General features: G+C 33.8%; 3 protein-coding genes and 1 long non-coding RNA gene across 7 annotated transcripts in view; 2 read left to right on the top strand and 2 right to left on the bottom strand.

The window, feature by feature from the left end:
* Positions 1 to 878, top strand: part of LOC104789047 (uncharacterized protein sll0005-like) — a 5,665-nt gene extending 4,787 nt beyond the window's left edge. The window contains exons 12-13 of the mRNA XM_010514802.2: positions 272 to 505; positions 588 to 878. Of these exons, the coding sequence (XP_010513104.1) occupies positions 272 to 505; positions 588 to 722 (369 nt within the window). The 3' untranslated portion in view covers positions 723 to 878. The remainder of the gene's footprint in view (positions 1 to 271; positions 506 to 587) is intronic.
* LOC104789056 (ubiquinone biosynthesis monooxygenase COQ6, mitochondrial) lies at positions 902 to 5,871 on the bottom strand. The gene is made up of 10 exons (XM_010514812.1): positions 5,692 to 5,871; positions 5,259 to 5,361; positions 4,894 to 4,993; positions 4,632 to 4,775; positions 3,587 to 3,645; positions 3,206 to 3,273; positions 3,071 to 3,122; positions 2,636 to 2,809; positions 1,353 to 1,946; positions 902 to 1,268 (listed from the first exon to the last, which is right to left on the bottom strand). The coding sequence occupies exons 1-10, from the start codon at positions 5,697 to 5,699 to the stop codon at positions 1,053 to 1,055; spliced, it is 1,518 nt and encodes a 505-aa protein (XP_010513114.1). The 5' UTR covers positions 5,700 to 5,871; the 3' UTR covers positions 902 to 1,052.
* LOC104789040 (ankyrin repeat domain-containing protein 13C-like) lies at positions 6,115 to 8,738 on the bottom strand. The gene is made up of 3 exons (XM_010514796.2): positions 8,476 to 8,738; positions 6,738 to 8,336; positions 6,115 to 6,666 (listed from the first exon to the last, which is right to left on the bottom strand). The coding sequence occupies exons 2-3, from the start codon at positions 8,265 to 8,267 to the stop codon at positions 6,319 to 6,321; spliced, it is 1,878 nt and encodes a 625-aa protein (XP_010513098.1). The 5' UTR covers positions 8,268 to 8,336; positions 8,476 to 8,738; the 3' UTR covers positions 6,115 to 6,318.
* Positions 9,234 to 10,988, top strand: LOC104789024. Of its 4 annotated transcripts, XR_768550.2 has the most exons (4): positions 9,235 to 9,420; positions 9,582 to 9,715; positions 10,307 to 10,389; positions 10,616 to 10,988. It is a non-coding gene; the product is annotated as an uncharacterized LOC104789024 (long non-coding RNA). The 4 variants fall into 4 exon arrangements; XR_768551.2 differs by having other exon boundaries at positions 9,234 to 9,420; positions 10,263 to 10,988; XR_768552.2 differs by having other exon boundaries at positions 9,234 to 9,424; positions 10,307 to 10,988.

Here is a 15,551-nt window from a genome sequence, read left to right as displayed (position 1 = left end):
TGCATCCCAACCGGACCAGCCAGCTCAAACGAGAGTCGCTTTGTCGTTTCTGCTTTCGGAGAAAGGGAACTTCTTCCGCGAGTTTCTGTTGGATGAGGTAATGATCAAAATCTGACCACTTGTTCTTGTCACATTAATACACCTGCACAATGAATGACAAATTTTGACAATAACTAGGTAGAAAAGGTCATAGTCGCCACGTAATGGTTTTAAAACATGCTTATTCATGGCAACATCAGTTCTGACAGTTATTTGCGATCACTTAAAACAGATAGTAAAAGGCGTTGATGCAATAACAAGAGAACAGCTGGTGCAAGCAATGGCGGTCTTCGGATTCAGAAACACGACCCCAATCTTCGGTATGTTACCAGCAACACTGGGACCCTTCAAGCCTGCAGCACTCCTTCCATCCGTGACGGAAGAGGACAAGGTCATCTTAAACAATGTTCAGAAAGTAATCGAGTTCCTTACCGCAAGAAGCTCCATGTCGAATAATCCTGATCAAGTAAGATTCAGAATTTTCTCATAATTCAGTCGTTGTAATACTTGAGTTTTTAAACTTATGTGTGGTCAATATCATAAAACAGGTTGTAGATGTATCTCAAGTGGTTCGGGAACTGCTTCCTGTGTTGCCAGGGATCTCTGCCACAGTACTGCCTGAGATAATGAGTCGGCTTGGGTCACGAGTGATGGCAAGAATAGTCCGGGACACGTTTTTGTGAATAGTTGGCTGAGCTTTGTACAATTGTGCATATAAGTTGCATTTCAAAGTATAAAAGAAATATATAGCTGATGAATGATTGCTTCTTCGCTTTTAACACATATACTTGCTGTAATAATAACAAAGTTGCGATGAGACAATGACTTGCCTTGCCAAATATGGCCGTGTTGGACATCTAAAAATATAAAACATGTTTTGATATCAGAAGATGTATTACTAACTATAACATAAAATTCTAAATACAAAGGTCGAATTACATAACAGGCTTATTGGAAACATAGGCAAAAGAAGAGATGGTTCAGAATATTTGCTAATAAGTTCCACTCTTTCTTCAAGAAAACAGCGGCAAAGCTTGCTCTCCTGAAGCATAAGATATGATACGCTTTTTAAGCGGCGAAATGTAGTGAGCCCCGTGGAACGCAGCCGCTCTTAGAGCATTCAGCGGTCCGAAATCCACTGAGTACATCTTCTGGATTCCATCTAAAACTGCCATCATTGCCATATTTGCAGGTTTTCTCTCTGCTTCATATCGCTTGAGCAGATTCGCCTACAATTAAAGATTCAGGCAATCAATACATAGGAAAGAAGTAAATAAACATGGGGTTTAAAACTTAAGAATTTGAGCGTATACCTCGCCTATATCGGTACCAAGAGCAATGCCCTCTGCAATGGCTTTGGAGAGAGCGCATGCATCTGCAAATCCCAGATTCACTCCTTGACCAGCCAACGGGTGAACAGTGTGAGCTGAGTCACCGACAAGAGCCACACGCTTTGACACATAATCTTTTGCATGCCTCAACGACAAAGGAAACATCATTCTTTCTGAAGAAAGCCTCACAACTTTGGGAGGAGTTTTAAATCTTTCCTTGGTGGATATGGTCACATTTCCTGTAAGCCAAGAGAGACTATCCCGTGAACTTGTAGTCTCTGGATGTGGACCATATCCAGAATCCAGAGCGTCGTTTACAGCTTTGATGAAGTCAGCCTCGTTCATAGATTTGCGATCTGATGCCTCTTTTGGGTCCATAGTCCATACTATGTTGCTAAACTTGTCACCAATGGGAAGAAGTGCAATGGGGCCATTGGGTAAAAACCGTTGCCAAGCTGTGTAGTTTTCGACAGTGTGCTCAACAGTACAAATTATAGCATTTTGTGAGTAGTTCCATCCAGTTGTTTTGATCCCTGCCAACTCCCTCACTTGCGACTTAGACCCATCAGCGCCTACCTGCACAAACATTGTTAGATATTCCTAAAGTTGGTGAGATTCAGAAACAGTTCCACTCAACTCTAGCGAGCGGAGAACACTTACCACAAGTTTTGCATAGACGNCAACGGGTGAACAGTGTGAGCTGAGTCACCGACAAGAGCCACACGCTTTGACACATAATCTTTTGCATGCCTCAACGACAAAGGAAACATCATTCTTTCTGAAGAAAGCCTCACAACTTTGGGAGGAGTTTTAAATCTTTCCTTGGTGGATATGGTCACATTTCCTGTAAGCCAAGAGAGACTATCCCGTGAACTTGTAGTCTCTGGATGTGGACCATATCCAGAATCCAGAGCGTCGTTTACAGCTTTGATGAAGTCAGCCTCGTTCATAGATTTGCGATCTGATGCCTCTTTTGGGTCCATAGTCCATACTATGTTGCTAAACTTGTCACCAATGGGAAGAAGTGCAATGGGGCCATTGGGTAAAAACCGTTGCCAAGCTGTGTAGTTTTCGACAGTGTGCTCAACAGTACAAATTATAGCATTTTGTGAGTAGTTCCATCCAGTTGTTTTGATCCCTGCCAACTCCCTCACTTGCGACTTAGACCCATCAGCGCCTACCTGCACAAACATTGTTAGATATTCCTAAAGTTGGTGAGATTCAGAAACAGTTCCACTCAACTCTAGCGAGCGGAGAACACTTACCACAAGTTTTGCATAGACGCTATTTCCATCGCTTAGTTCCAGCTTAGCAAGGCGTCCTCGCATAAACAAGTCAGTCGTAGATGGCACTTCACCAAGACCTGTCAGCGAAGAGCTAGGTAGCATATCCATCGCGTTCAACCTTGCGGGATAAATAGTCTTCTGGAGATCTGACTCCTGCGAATTAGGCCCTCCCATTTAAGACACAGAAAACATGCCAAACTAATAACTCTATAAAGTCGGATTATCTCGTTAAAAAGTTGAAGAAGGATAGTAATTGGCTGTAGAATTTATAAGTGATTAGCAATGACTCCTCAAAATCATAGCACTCTTTCTAAACTCACGCACAGTCTGTTCAGACGAATACCAGAAGAAAAACCTGATAGACTGAACCACGATGATGAATGAAACAAGAACGGACTCAAGAAAGCAAAATACCTGTACACAAGATAGCTGAGAACTCTGAAGAACTTTATTCTCCACCACACACCTGGATCATGTCAAGAATGAGAATTTAGTACACAAAACTATTAACATCATCAAGGATGCAGATGTATATAGCAATATGCTTACCCCAACACATCTTGATGTACATCATTAGCATTGTATCTTGTATATCCAAGGCCCGAATAGTCCCATACCTAAGATACGAAACATGACAAACGACTTCATTTTTTCCATCTAGCATATCAGTGTCAGTATATGCAAATCCTTCAGATCACACCTAAATAAATCTAATCGTAGTTTTGCTTTTCAAGTTTAAATTCAAACAAATGAAGAGATACTTTATACCAACATGGCAACATGTAAAGAGGCAACCGGCGGTACAACAGCTTCCACCAAAATTATAACCACAAACATTTTGACAGAGTTTTTCTTTGAACAAATAAAAAGATTTTCAGACGCCATCATATAAAAGCTTCGGAAGGAATGTATAAAATTAACAACCATTACCTGCATCTTATCAAAATAAGCATGTCGCTGTTCCTCAATGTATTTCCAGGCACCAGTATCTGCATTGTTCCAAAGTAAAAACTAAAAAGGATATACAGGGACTGAAACAGGACAAAGACTAAGCTCAATTATGGGTTCTAACTCTAAGTGGCAAATTCAGCATATTAAGTTAACCTTATGCTACCATTTAGTAGCTCTTCTGTTAGCCAATTCTAGAAAGTTCACACCATTTCGAAAGAACAATGAGCAGAAACTGAAGAAACGAGAAAGCCCACTGCGTACCTTTGAGGAAGGATATTGTTGCAGGTGTAACTGTACTGACTCTGGGATCAGGTGGATTCCCTTTCTCGATGATATTTTTTCTCCCCAAAAGGGGATTATTGTCAATAATCGCGACATTCAAGTGTTTCGTCAATGGCTTGCTTGCTAAAAGAACAACAACAACCATGCCATCAAATGAACAATTATCTATTTAGTTGGTTGCAGAACATAAATTACAGGCTAATAGAGAAAAACAAATTCCGGAATAGCAACCATAGCTTACCCAAAGAAGCAGCTAAAGCGATTCCAACCATTCCACCACCAACAATAGCAATGTCATGTTGTGGACCATCGTCAGTAGAGTTCTTTTTTGCAAAACTCTCCTAAATCATGAAGTAAATTAAACTAAAACTAACTTGTATAAAATTATACTTCATCGTCCCATTTCGGAGATGCTTTAATTATCTAATAAAGGGATTATATTCATGTCGCAAACATGATAAACTGCCACAGTATCCAGCTAAGACTTTGAATGCCAATATCCCCACACAACAGCTGCACTAAGAATATGGAAAATCCAAAGTAGCGAACCTAATTCTTCCAAGACAAGTATGAACTTTCACAAGGACANTATGGGTTCTAACTCTAAGTGGCAAATTCAGCATATTAAGTTAACCTTATGCTACCATTTAGTAGCTCTTCTGTTAGCCAATTCTAGAAAGTTCACACCATTTCGAAAGAACAATGAGCAGAAACTGAAGAAACGAGAAAGCCCACTGCGTACCTTTGAGGAAGGATATTGTTGCAGGTGTAACTGTACTGACTCTGGGATCAGGTGGATTCCCTTTCTCGATGATATTTTTTCTCCCCAAAAGGGGATTATTGTCAATAATCGCGACATTCAAGTGTTTCGTCAATGGCTTGCTTGCTAAAAGAACAACAACAACCATGCCATCAAATGAACAATTATCTATTTAGTTGGTTGCAGAACATAAATTACAGGCTAATAGAGAAAAACAAATTCCGGAATAGCAACCATAGCTTACCCAAAGAAGCAGCTAAAGCGATTCCAACCATTCCACCACCAACAATAGCAATGTCATGTTGTGGACCATCGTCAGTAGAGTTCTTTTTTGCAAAACTCTCCTAAATCATGAAGTAAATTAAACTAAAACTAACTTGTATAAAATTATACTTCATCGTCCCATTTCGGAGATGCTTTAATTATCTAATAAAGGGATTATATTCATGTCGCAAACATGATAAACTGCCACAGTATCCAGCTAAGACTTTGAATGCCAATATCCCCACACAACAGCTGCACTAAGAATATGGAAAATCCAAAGTAGCGAACCTAATTCTTCCAAGACAAGTATGAACTTTCACAAGGACATAAAGAGGGGGAACTTACATTGGAACCAGAAGTAGAAACTTTATGTGTCACATCAGTTGAGCAAGTCCTTCGCAGAATCTTTGTTTCACAGACATTTGAACTAAGTTTCCTAACCAGCACCCTGTCCTAGAAGCCAATTAATATTAGACAGCATGATATAATAATCTTCTCTATTATCCAAAGAAGCTAAATAATCTAACAAGCAACCCAGATTCCTATACAATTGCTGAAAACTTGACATACAACCACCAAACATGATGATCACCGACAAAAAAAAAAAAAAAAAAAAAGGTTGAGACTTTAACAGTAGTAGTTTCTCAAAACTTGGAACAAAGAAACTTAAAAAAATCAACCCAACATCAATTGATTAGCAAAAAAAAAATTAAAATTTGATTACACAAATTACAGTGATTCAAATTAATAAAATCAAGAAGAAAGGCGAAAACAGAACCTGTTCATGGTATTGTGCAGGGTTGAGACAACAATAACTGGGTTTCAGTCGTTACGATATCTAAGACCTAAGGAAGGCAGTGCGGTGGTGAGCGACTGTCTGGCGAACTTTGGCTTTTGATATGTCTCCAGTGGGCGACGAGGCGAGGAGGAAGTCACAAGTTCTCTCTCTCAAAAGCAAATTGCAGGTTTCCATAGAAGAACGGTTTACTCGGGTCCGGTTATTCAATAACCCGTCCATTAAGACAACCGAATTTTGCTTTGTAGTTTTTTTAAGAAACCGGACCGGTTTACTATTGAACCGTCGATCTAAAAGGCTTGTTTTCCTCAAAAGTCATCACAAAACACACTTGGCCACAAAAGATGCAGCAGAACATATATATATATATATATGTTTTACATCACACTTAAGACGAAAAAGGAATAATCCAAATCGAATTACATAAATTTATTGCAAATGTCTGAGTTTATGTTACAAAAAAATGACTGTGTAAACCACTTCAATAAAGCATAAGCCTTTCTTTTTGATGTCTGTGTATACTCACACTCACGACCAAATCTTATGAAGAAGACCTGCGTAGGTTAGTTATTATATGTTCTCAAGAGTCAAGACTTGTTGAAGTGATTATTAGCTAGCTTGCTCAGCCTTTTTACCCTTTTTGGGTTTTTGTTGTTTATCTTGTTTCTTTTTCTTTGATTCAAGACTGACCCAAGTATAACCTGTAGGGATAGCAAATGGGTCTTGTAAAGTTTTCGACTTACTACTACTACTCGTCATCGAACCATCTTTGTCTGATCTAGACCGACGAAACCACGACGACGATGAGTTTGTGAAGTCAGTTAAAGCAGCTGGACTCTCATATCCAGAAGCAGTCGGGCTCGAGAGAGGCGTCTTAAATTCATCTGCAGGCTCAATTTCTTCAAACTTTGTAAATGTAACAAGCACTTTTATCGTAGGTACCACTGGGATAGCAACCTACATTTACAAAACCAATCTCAGAAGTAAAGAAACATTAGATTAGCTCTTAACCTTAAACGTCAACATACCTTGACTGGAAATGTTCCAGAGGGAAGCTTTGTGGTAAGAAGTTCTCTGAGACGACGTATAGCTTTAACTTTGTTTGCAAGTATGTCAAGCAAAGGAAGCAGCTCTTCTGTTTGTAATGGGAAGTTTGGGGATAGCCAAAGAACAGGACGTAACCCTTTCTTGTATTCACTTTCTTGGTGTGTCTTACCAGAGACTGATGCTTTTGGTTTCCTATAATGCTCATTATCTACTGAGTGTCTTCCTGGTTTTATCTGATTTGACTCTCCCAATAGATTACTCACTTTCTCATTCACACAAAGAGAGCTTCTCGGTGGAGCGTACTGAATTTGCTTCTCTTGTTTACTCTCTTTCTTTCTCCATCCTCCTAACCAACCTTTCTTCTCTCCTTTCTTGTTTGACTGACTACAATCCATGGCAGGAACTTCAATATGATCGTCGTGCTGCTGATGATGATCGATGAAACCATTATCACCATTTACATTTGGGAAGTCTGGTAAATCCAGCTTAAGAGCAGCTTCTAGTTGCTTTTGCTCTTCATCTGTTAGAACATCGCAGAGATCATCATCGCCGTTCTCTTTCTGATCACCTGATGCACCAGGAACCTTTCTAGACTTAATGCTAACAACCACATTGTTCATCTCATAAACCTTAGCTTTCCAAGGACCAACCATCTCACTCTTCTCCTGCCTCCTCCAATTTGTCTGAGGAGACAGAACAGCTTGTGTCACATCAATCCCTGGTCTAAAGATATTGCTCTTACACATTGCAGCCACTTCTTTCTTAACATCTTCTTCTGATGGAACTCCACAAGCACCATCCAATGCATTCACCACTTCTTTGTCCTTATGATTCACCATGTAAAGAGATCCACGAGAAACTTCACCATCCTCTGACCCATCACCAAGAAACAGTATACTCTGATCAGACCGTTGAATCTTGAACCCATCAAAACCAGCCATAGTCATATCCGCTCTCAAATTAGATCCCACCTTCCAAACTTTATAAGTATCAGACGGTGCAACCTTAGAGACAAAAGGCACAACAGAGCTCTCAAAGTGAAAACTCATCTCCAAGTAAAAATCTTTCATCTTACTCATTGTAGCTATCAAACGAGGTAGCCTCCTACACCATTTAGCCCAAGCAAGAGGCTGATAATGCCGGACTATAATCATCGCAATCGCTTCTTGTCTACCGCAAACAGCTTCTTGCAACGCGTTCCAGCCTTCCTCGTTTTGTAAAGTCCAATCAGCTCCAGCCACCATAAGCATTTCAACTGCTGTTGAGTCACATAGCTTCACAGCTAAATGTAGCGGCGTGTGGCGGCTTGGAACATCTCTTCTATCAATCACAGCAGAAATGGCATCTGATTTTGCTTCTTCGGCTAATGAAGCTGCTTCTGTTTGAATCTCACAAGGATCTTTAGGCTTTGGAAGAGAAGACAGTATTGACTTAAGACCAACATAGTCTTTAGAAGCAACGGCTCTGTGCACAGAGCTGTGTATGTACTTTGAAACATCAACGTTCTCCATTTGATCCCAAATCAGAATCTCCAATATTTTTGAAGTCGTACAAAACCAGTAAATGGATCAAATCTCAACCTAAATTTTTCGATTCAGAACAAGTCAAACTAGAAAGAATCAGTCTAAGATCGAGACACATAGTTAGACCCTAATCAAGAATCAGAATTTGCATTGTGGGTCTAAATCAAGAAATCGAAAGATGTATGAAAGGTCTCACCTTTAGTCTCTTCAACTTCTAACTTTCTCCGCAAGAAACAAGATGACTTCTTCTTACTTCATCATCTCAAGCTTTTCACTCTTTTAATCTTCTTCTTCTTCTTCTTCTTCTTCTCTTGTGTATTGTTTTGTCATAGGAGAGAAGTTGAAAGAGAGATTCTTGTGATCTAATTACAGATCAGAGACACATGTGGGAACGTGAAACAAAAAAAAACACACAGAGGGATTTAAGGGTAAAAGAAAAGAAAAAAAAAAAGAAAAAATCAATCTCGAGATTTGTGTGAACTCTAGAAAATGAATAAAGAAAAAGAATTGATAAAATCTTTAGAATTAGGTAAAAATAAAATCTGACAAAAAAAATTTAGGATGATTGAAAATTCAAGAATCAGTCGTGGAGATGCGATGTGTTTAGTGGGAGGGAAGCAAACAAATCCAAAAAAGACACACTGATAAAAATAAGAAAAATATATGATAAAAATGTAGATAGTCAATATATTAAAAAATGAAAATTTGTTTCTGTCAAAATGGGTTGAAGTTGATGGATCAATCCAAACCAGTCTAATACATGGATTTAATGAGTAAAAAATTTGGACATGAATAGATTAATGTGCTTAATGAATTAGGATTAGAATGGATTAGTGTTAACCATAACCAAAACCAATTGAAATTACAAAAATTTAAATTAATATAATCTAAACCGATTTTAGTAAACCAAAGAAAACCTAATCTGCATCTTATCTTTCTCACCATCATAAATAGCTCTCAACCTCTCAAAGCTCTCTATCCAGATTTCTCTAATCCCCAACTCTCTCACTATCTCTCTTCACCACTAAAGGTTTCTGCGTGTTGCATGTTGTGACCCTCTTCCTCTTAGCAGCAAAAGCTTCGACTCTTTAAGGGTCTCTTTCTTCTCTCTTCTTCGATGTTACAGGCAGAACATCTCTAGGTAAGTAAGTATCCAGCGAACCCGGGTCTAATATTTGTTTTAATTCATTGAAATTTGTTACTTGTAAGAGTCATATTTTGAGATTAAGTTTGTATGATGAGTTGAGTGACTTCTTCGAAGTTGAGTATGTGATGAACATTTATTTATCTGGCATGAATAAGGAAGCTGAAGCTGGAAGGTTGCATGCGAATGTTGCATGAGGGGATAAAGATGAGATTTGGGGTTGTTACTGAATGGTGACTGGTGAACGAGAATGTAATGATTCATAAGGAAGTGTTCTTACAATGACCTTACTGTGAGTGCTCCTTCATTCGATGTGTGATGTTCTTTTGTTATTTATCTCCCTAACTGTATATCTCTGCACTGTAGTAAATTAGTCTATAGGGTTTTTTTTTTTCATTTTGAGTTGCTTAAATCTCTGTTTCAGGTTTTGTTTAGATCATAAGTTTTCATTCTATTGTGTTTTTGATAAGATGATTCGTTTCCATATCTGAAAATGTTTTGCTCCATTAATTATTACAATGTCTTTTTATGCTTTTTATTGTCTATTTTATTCCAAATGTTCAGACACTTTAGAGAGCATAGAAGTCGTCGCTAAATCCATTGGAAGGCTTAACATTATTTTGTCGTGTTTATTGCCTTAATTTCAGCATCCCCAAGATTCTTACTTTTAATTATTGTTTTTCAAAATAATCTCTTTAATATAAATTCAGTTGATTAATTACAGTTTTTCATTAGTCACACTACGTACACATGATTTAAAATAACTAAATATTGGTAGCCTATTGATATGCCTTAAGTCTCATGGCCGTAATTTTATTTTTTTATTATTCAAAATGCAGATCTCACTCTAATGTTTTACTTATAACTTATCCGATGGAAACAGTTTCTTTTGACTCCAGTTGTGAGTCCTACAAAAGCAGGCTCCTGTGTTCCTGAACGAGGAAGAGGGATCTTAGACATGCAAGTGTAAGTTTGAGTACTCTAAGTCTCTCACTTTAGTTATGTGTCTTTTTGAGATTGTAACTTGTTTAAATTCCAATAGTATATGATTTGTTTGACTTAGATGATTGGCCATACTAATAATTTATGTTTTTATCGGGTTTTAACCGTGTTTTACATTCAAATTTTGAGTTTTTTTCGATAAGAACAAGATGGTTTCTCGGTGTTTTCGTACTATTTATTATATTTTCAGGTTCTAAGATGTTTTGGAGAGAAAAAAGAATTATTGGACCATTTTGGATTGCTGCTGGATGTGATGGGATGAAGTCAGGAGTTCAAGACCGATCAGTCCTAACTTACGAGCAATTGGTCACCATTCTTTCAGATTAAATCTCTTTGTATCGACCCAGGACGACAAGAGAAGCCTGGACAGATCGGTCCCATACCCGATACTTTTTTTTTTAAAAAACTAGCTTTTTAGGGTTTTCTCTTGATATTTAAGTAGCTTTTTAGCTCGATTTCTAAAGATAAAACTTTTACTCGAGACGACTTTTCTGCTTTTGTAAGTTTGGGGAGACAATTTCTACTCTTGATTCCTTGTTTAATATAGAGACAATTTATGAACCCTATATATATTATTGTGCAATTAAATAATGTTCTTGTTTCTCCATGTCTTAGTAGATTCTTAATTGGGTTTAGGGTTTTAGAATGGTTGCTATGATTAATTAATTGATGTTAGGTTGTTAATTTGGGGATTGATTTTAGTTTTTTCATCTATTGTTGTTTTTAATGCTTAAGCTAGAATGACGACCTAGATTATGATCTTAGGTTTAATCATTGAGAACCAAAATTTTGTTGAGTTACTTGAAAAATATAGGTGGGCAAAGTGATCCTTAGCCGATAAGAGTTGAGAGTTGAAGTTAAGACACTTTGTGAATAAATCAAACTTGAACTTGTAAATGCTTGCTTGATTTGCTAGATTCAAACGAGAGATTAAGATCTAGAGAATTCACTACATAAGTAGGTAACAATGCGAAAATAGGTTAGCTTTACAATTGTGATTTAAATTCGAGAACGATGTTTAATTCATACCTATGTTGTCTGCATTCCTTATCATTTTTTCTAACGATTCCCTGTCCTCAATGCTTTTACTTATTAAAGACAACTACTTGCGTTTATTTATTATTTTTTTAATCATTTTAATTCAAAAATTCTATTTGTTTTAGCTTTACTTATTCTTCAGAATTTATAGTGTAATTACTTAGTCTATAAGGATTCAATCTTAAAGTGTTACATCGTTATACATACCGTTTGATCGTGGTAGAGTACATATTAGGTTTTAATTGACATTTGATCACATACTATTTGGAAGAAGGAAAGTTGGCACTGTATATATTTTTGGAGTATCCATTCATATATGGTAAAAAGGTTAATGATAAAAGTACAAAATGCTTTCGTTTATCAATCGGTTTATTTTACTTGGACTAGTTTGTATCTATACTAGTATTTTTACAGCCTTTTTTGCTCAAAAATATGTTAATGGAAACAATTGTCACTGAATGTCATTTAATGTTTATATTCATATCCAAACAAGTTTAATTAATTCTCTCTATCATTCTTATAACCAAACAGAATGAAAATATTTTAAATATCCATATATATAATATTCTATAATTAATATAGATATTTAGAAGTTTATTCCATATTAAAAAAAATTATTCTCCTATCATCTTTTTTTTTTAAAATTGAAATATAGTGAATCATCATATAATACATAAGTTAATAAAAATGTATATTTTTTTCCTGCATATATTGTGATTTGAATTTTTTAAAATGAACATACATTACTTAATTAATATAAAAAGTGTGTGTTCAACATACATATATAGTAAATTTACCGTATATAGTAAATTATAGAATTTAAGAAGTTTATAATTTATAACTGATATATCTAAACTTAATAAAGAGTTTAAAATTATGAATATTTAAACAGATTAAATTTTTAAAATAACACAAACGAGTTATATTACAGGACATATTGAATTGATAATACTAAAAAATAAAATATCTAAAAATGATACTTCAATACAGGTTAAATATTTATTTTACTATTTTAACAACATCAATATAAAATATGTCAAATCAAATTGATTAATTAAGATTTGTATTAAACAAAATTTGTTGTGCGATATACCACAAATTATATACTAAATCACTAAAATTAACAAAAGAATACATTACCAAAATTAGTATTAAATACATTAACAAAAAAAATAAAAAATAAAATTACCTATGATATACCGCAGATCATACTCTAGTTACTAATATATTTTCTTACATATTATAGATAACAATGACGAGATGATTATTATTTGATCTGATCCAAATGTTGTTGAGGAAACAAAGGAATCATGAATGAATTTAATATGCTTTCTGGTTAATTATATAGTTTTAGGATCTTTTTGTATGGTTACAAAACATGAATTCAAATCTAAGTTTCACCGCTTAGTTTGAACTTGTGTAACGGTGTTTGCAGGAGATAAACATGAAAAACAATGTGATGATGATTTTGTCTTTAACTAGGTGTTTCTCCACGCAACGTGTGGGTTATGGTGTAATTGACACTTTTTTTTTTTTTTTCTTTTATCTTTTTCGTTTTATCTTTTGTATTATTTCGTTTTAATTAGACATATACAGGCTTCGCAGTCACTTGTATTTATACACTATATGTTTATACCATTTCGTTTAGATGTGTACAATTGTGGCGTTTATTTTTTATGAATTATGAGGATGTTGTTTTTTGCTTTCGAGGATCCAATCTTATCATTGACTGATATTTTTCCTAATACATTTATTGTATTTTAGATTTTTTAATTAACTGCTTATGTAAACCCTTCATACGTTGATATTGCAATAATAAGTTATTTTTTAAAATAATTATCTTTCGTGTAAGTGATTATGTTTGTATGCCCATGTTTTGGTCTAATATCAATAAGATTGTTTCTGTTTTTCTTTAGTTGGCTTTGAAACCAATTTTGAGTTAAGTAAATAATGGGTCGAATTATGGTGTTAATAAATAATATAAATTCTTATGTATATATATATTGTATATATGTGACTATAAGTTTAGCTAACTAAAAAAAATTGTAATATTTAAATAGAATCTTGAGCATATATATATATATATATATATATTATTTGTGGGAGAGATGTATGAAATTATTGGATAGAAGTTATTTTGAGTTAAATGACCTCTTATGCCTTTAAAGTGAGTTAAATATTAATAAATTTTTATATGTGTCTTGACTTTTTTAAAAGGGAATACCAAGTGTTTCCTTCCAAATTTGAAGTGACATAGTATTTTAGTTTTCTTATATGATTTTATGAACTTCAATGTAAAGGTTTTTCAAAGTAATAAGTACACTCACACTGATTGAATTATAAAATTTGGAGAAATGTTTATTTCGATTAATCATCTGCTCTTTTAAATATATTAAATAAGTATGTTGTTGTTCCTACAAATAGGACAACATATATTATAGTTTAACCATGGAGTTAAGCAATGGAAATGGAACTTGTGATTGCAAGACAAAATGCTTATATATATTATGTTACACATTGATCGTTTAAAAATGAATAGGAACATCTAATTCTCAAATAAAGTTGATTTTTTTTGTTAAAACCAACATATGTTAATTTAAATTTAACTATGCAAATTTAAAAAATAAATATGAATAGATTAGAAAGGCAAGAAATATAAAAGAAATATTTTATTTTTATATAAATAAAATAAAAATTGAAAACAATGTTAAATATATATAATACTTTCTAAATTAAAATATATAATCAAACTCTTACAAGTTACAACACATATGAGATATAAGAATATTTGATATTGGTGGGAGAGGATGAGAGAATGATTACTATAAGATGATAATCCAAATTAGATAATATAGATGAATCTTTAAAAAATAGAACAATGTAATATATATATATAATACTTTCTAAATGAAAATATAGAATCAAACTCTTACAACATATATGAGATATAACAACATTTGATAATGGTGGGAGAGGAGGAGAGAATGATTACTTATAAGATAATAATCCAAATTAGATAATGGAGATGAATCTTTTAAAATAAGAACAATGTAAAATATCTATGATGTAGTCCCTAAAATTAAAATTTAGCATTAAAAATTTACAATGATATTTCAATTGTTTTTTACAACCCATTCAACAAAAATAAGAAATCAAAAAATTTAAAAAAAAACGAAAAATGATTTGAGGTATTGTAGAAGAGAATGAGAGAATGTAAAAATGAGATAGTAAAAGAATGCCAATATGAAAGAATGAGAGATTGAGAGAATGCTTATTTATATGATAAGAAATGATGGACGTTACATTTAGAATTATGGAGTTACAATAGTAATTTATTGTGTTTGAATAAAATTGAGTGGTGGAATATGATTAATGCATAATTTATTTTATTTTCAGTTATAATTTTATTTTAATGTGTGAGTTAAATGTATTGTGTTTATTGGGTCTTAAATATTATTTAAAGCAATTAGAAAGCAAATAAAAAATCAAAAATTAGAAAACATTAAATGAAAATAAACCAATAAAGAGAGACCAAAACCTTATTTATATATATATATATATATATATAATATATTGCTTTAAACTTTGAAATGAGAAATATATTATAAACAATAATTTTACATGAGAAGAAATATATTAATTTAACCAACCAAAATATGAATATAAGTTTAGCCAACCAAAATTATTAAAAAATATCAAAATTTAACCAAAAACATTTTCTCTTGAAAGATAAATAAGTTAGTAGAATGAATGAATTAATGTACAATTATTGGATAGGAGTTACATTTGAGTTAAATGGAGTTACATGCCTTTAATTATAAATACATATTTTAATTTTTTATAACCTAAAATAAAAGGAATACCAAGTGACCAAATCAAAATTCACATGATTTGGTTGTTTGTTGATAAAAACTCAACACTTACACATAATATTTCAAAATAAAAAAAAACTATTACTTTTGAAGTGACAAACTAAATTAGTTTTCTTATAAAATTATATGAACTTCAATCTCAATAATTTTTAAAACCCCAAGAATAACTTATATCTTTTTGTTTTTTGTTTTTTTTTTGTTTCACTCATCAATTTA

This window comes from Camelina sativa, chromosome 1 (genome assembly GCF_000633955.1).
Source record: "Camelina sativa cultivar DH55 chromosome 1, Cs, whole genome shotgun sequence".
Taxonomy (NCBI): Eukaryota; Viridiplantae; Streptophyta; class Magnoliopsida; order Brassicales; family Brassicaceae; genus Camelina; species Camelina sativa.
The sequence above is the reverse complement of the archived record's forward strand: the minus strand, read 5'-3'. Positions and strand labels throughout refer to the sequence as shown.

Excerpts from the sequence above, each read along its gene's own strand:
- LOC104789056 (XM_010514812.1), bottom strand. Across the intron at positions 1,947-2,635 it reads GCGTCTATGCAAAACTTGTG|GTAGGCGCTGATGGGTCTAA; the intron begins GTAAGTGTTCTC and ends ATGTTTGTGCAG. Across the intron at positions 1,269-1,352 it reads TTGGTACCGATATAGGCGAG|GCGAATCTGCTCAAGCGATA; the intron begins GTATACGCTCAA and ends CTTTAATTGTAG.
- LOC104789040 (XM_010514796.2), bottom strand. The coding sequence starts at position 8,267 with ATGGAGAACGTTGATGTTTCAAAGTACATACACAGCTCTGTGCACAGA. Across the intron at positions 6,667-6,737 it reads CTGGAACATTTCCAGTCAAG|GTTGCTATCCCAGTGGTACC; the intron begins GTATGTTGACGT and ends TTGTAAATGTAG.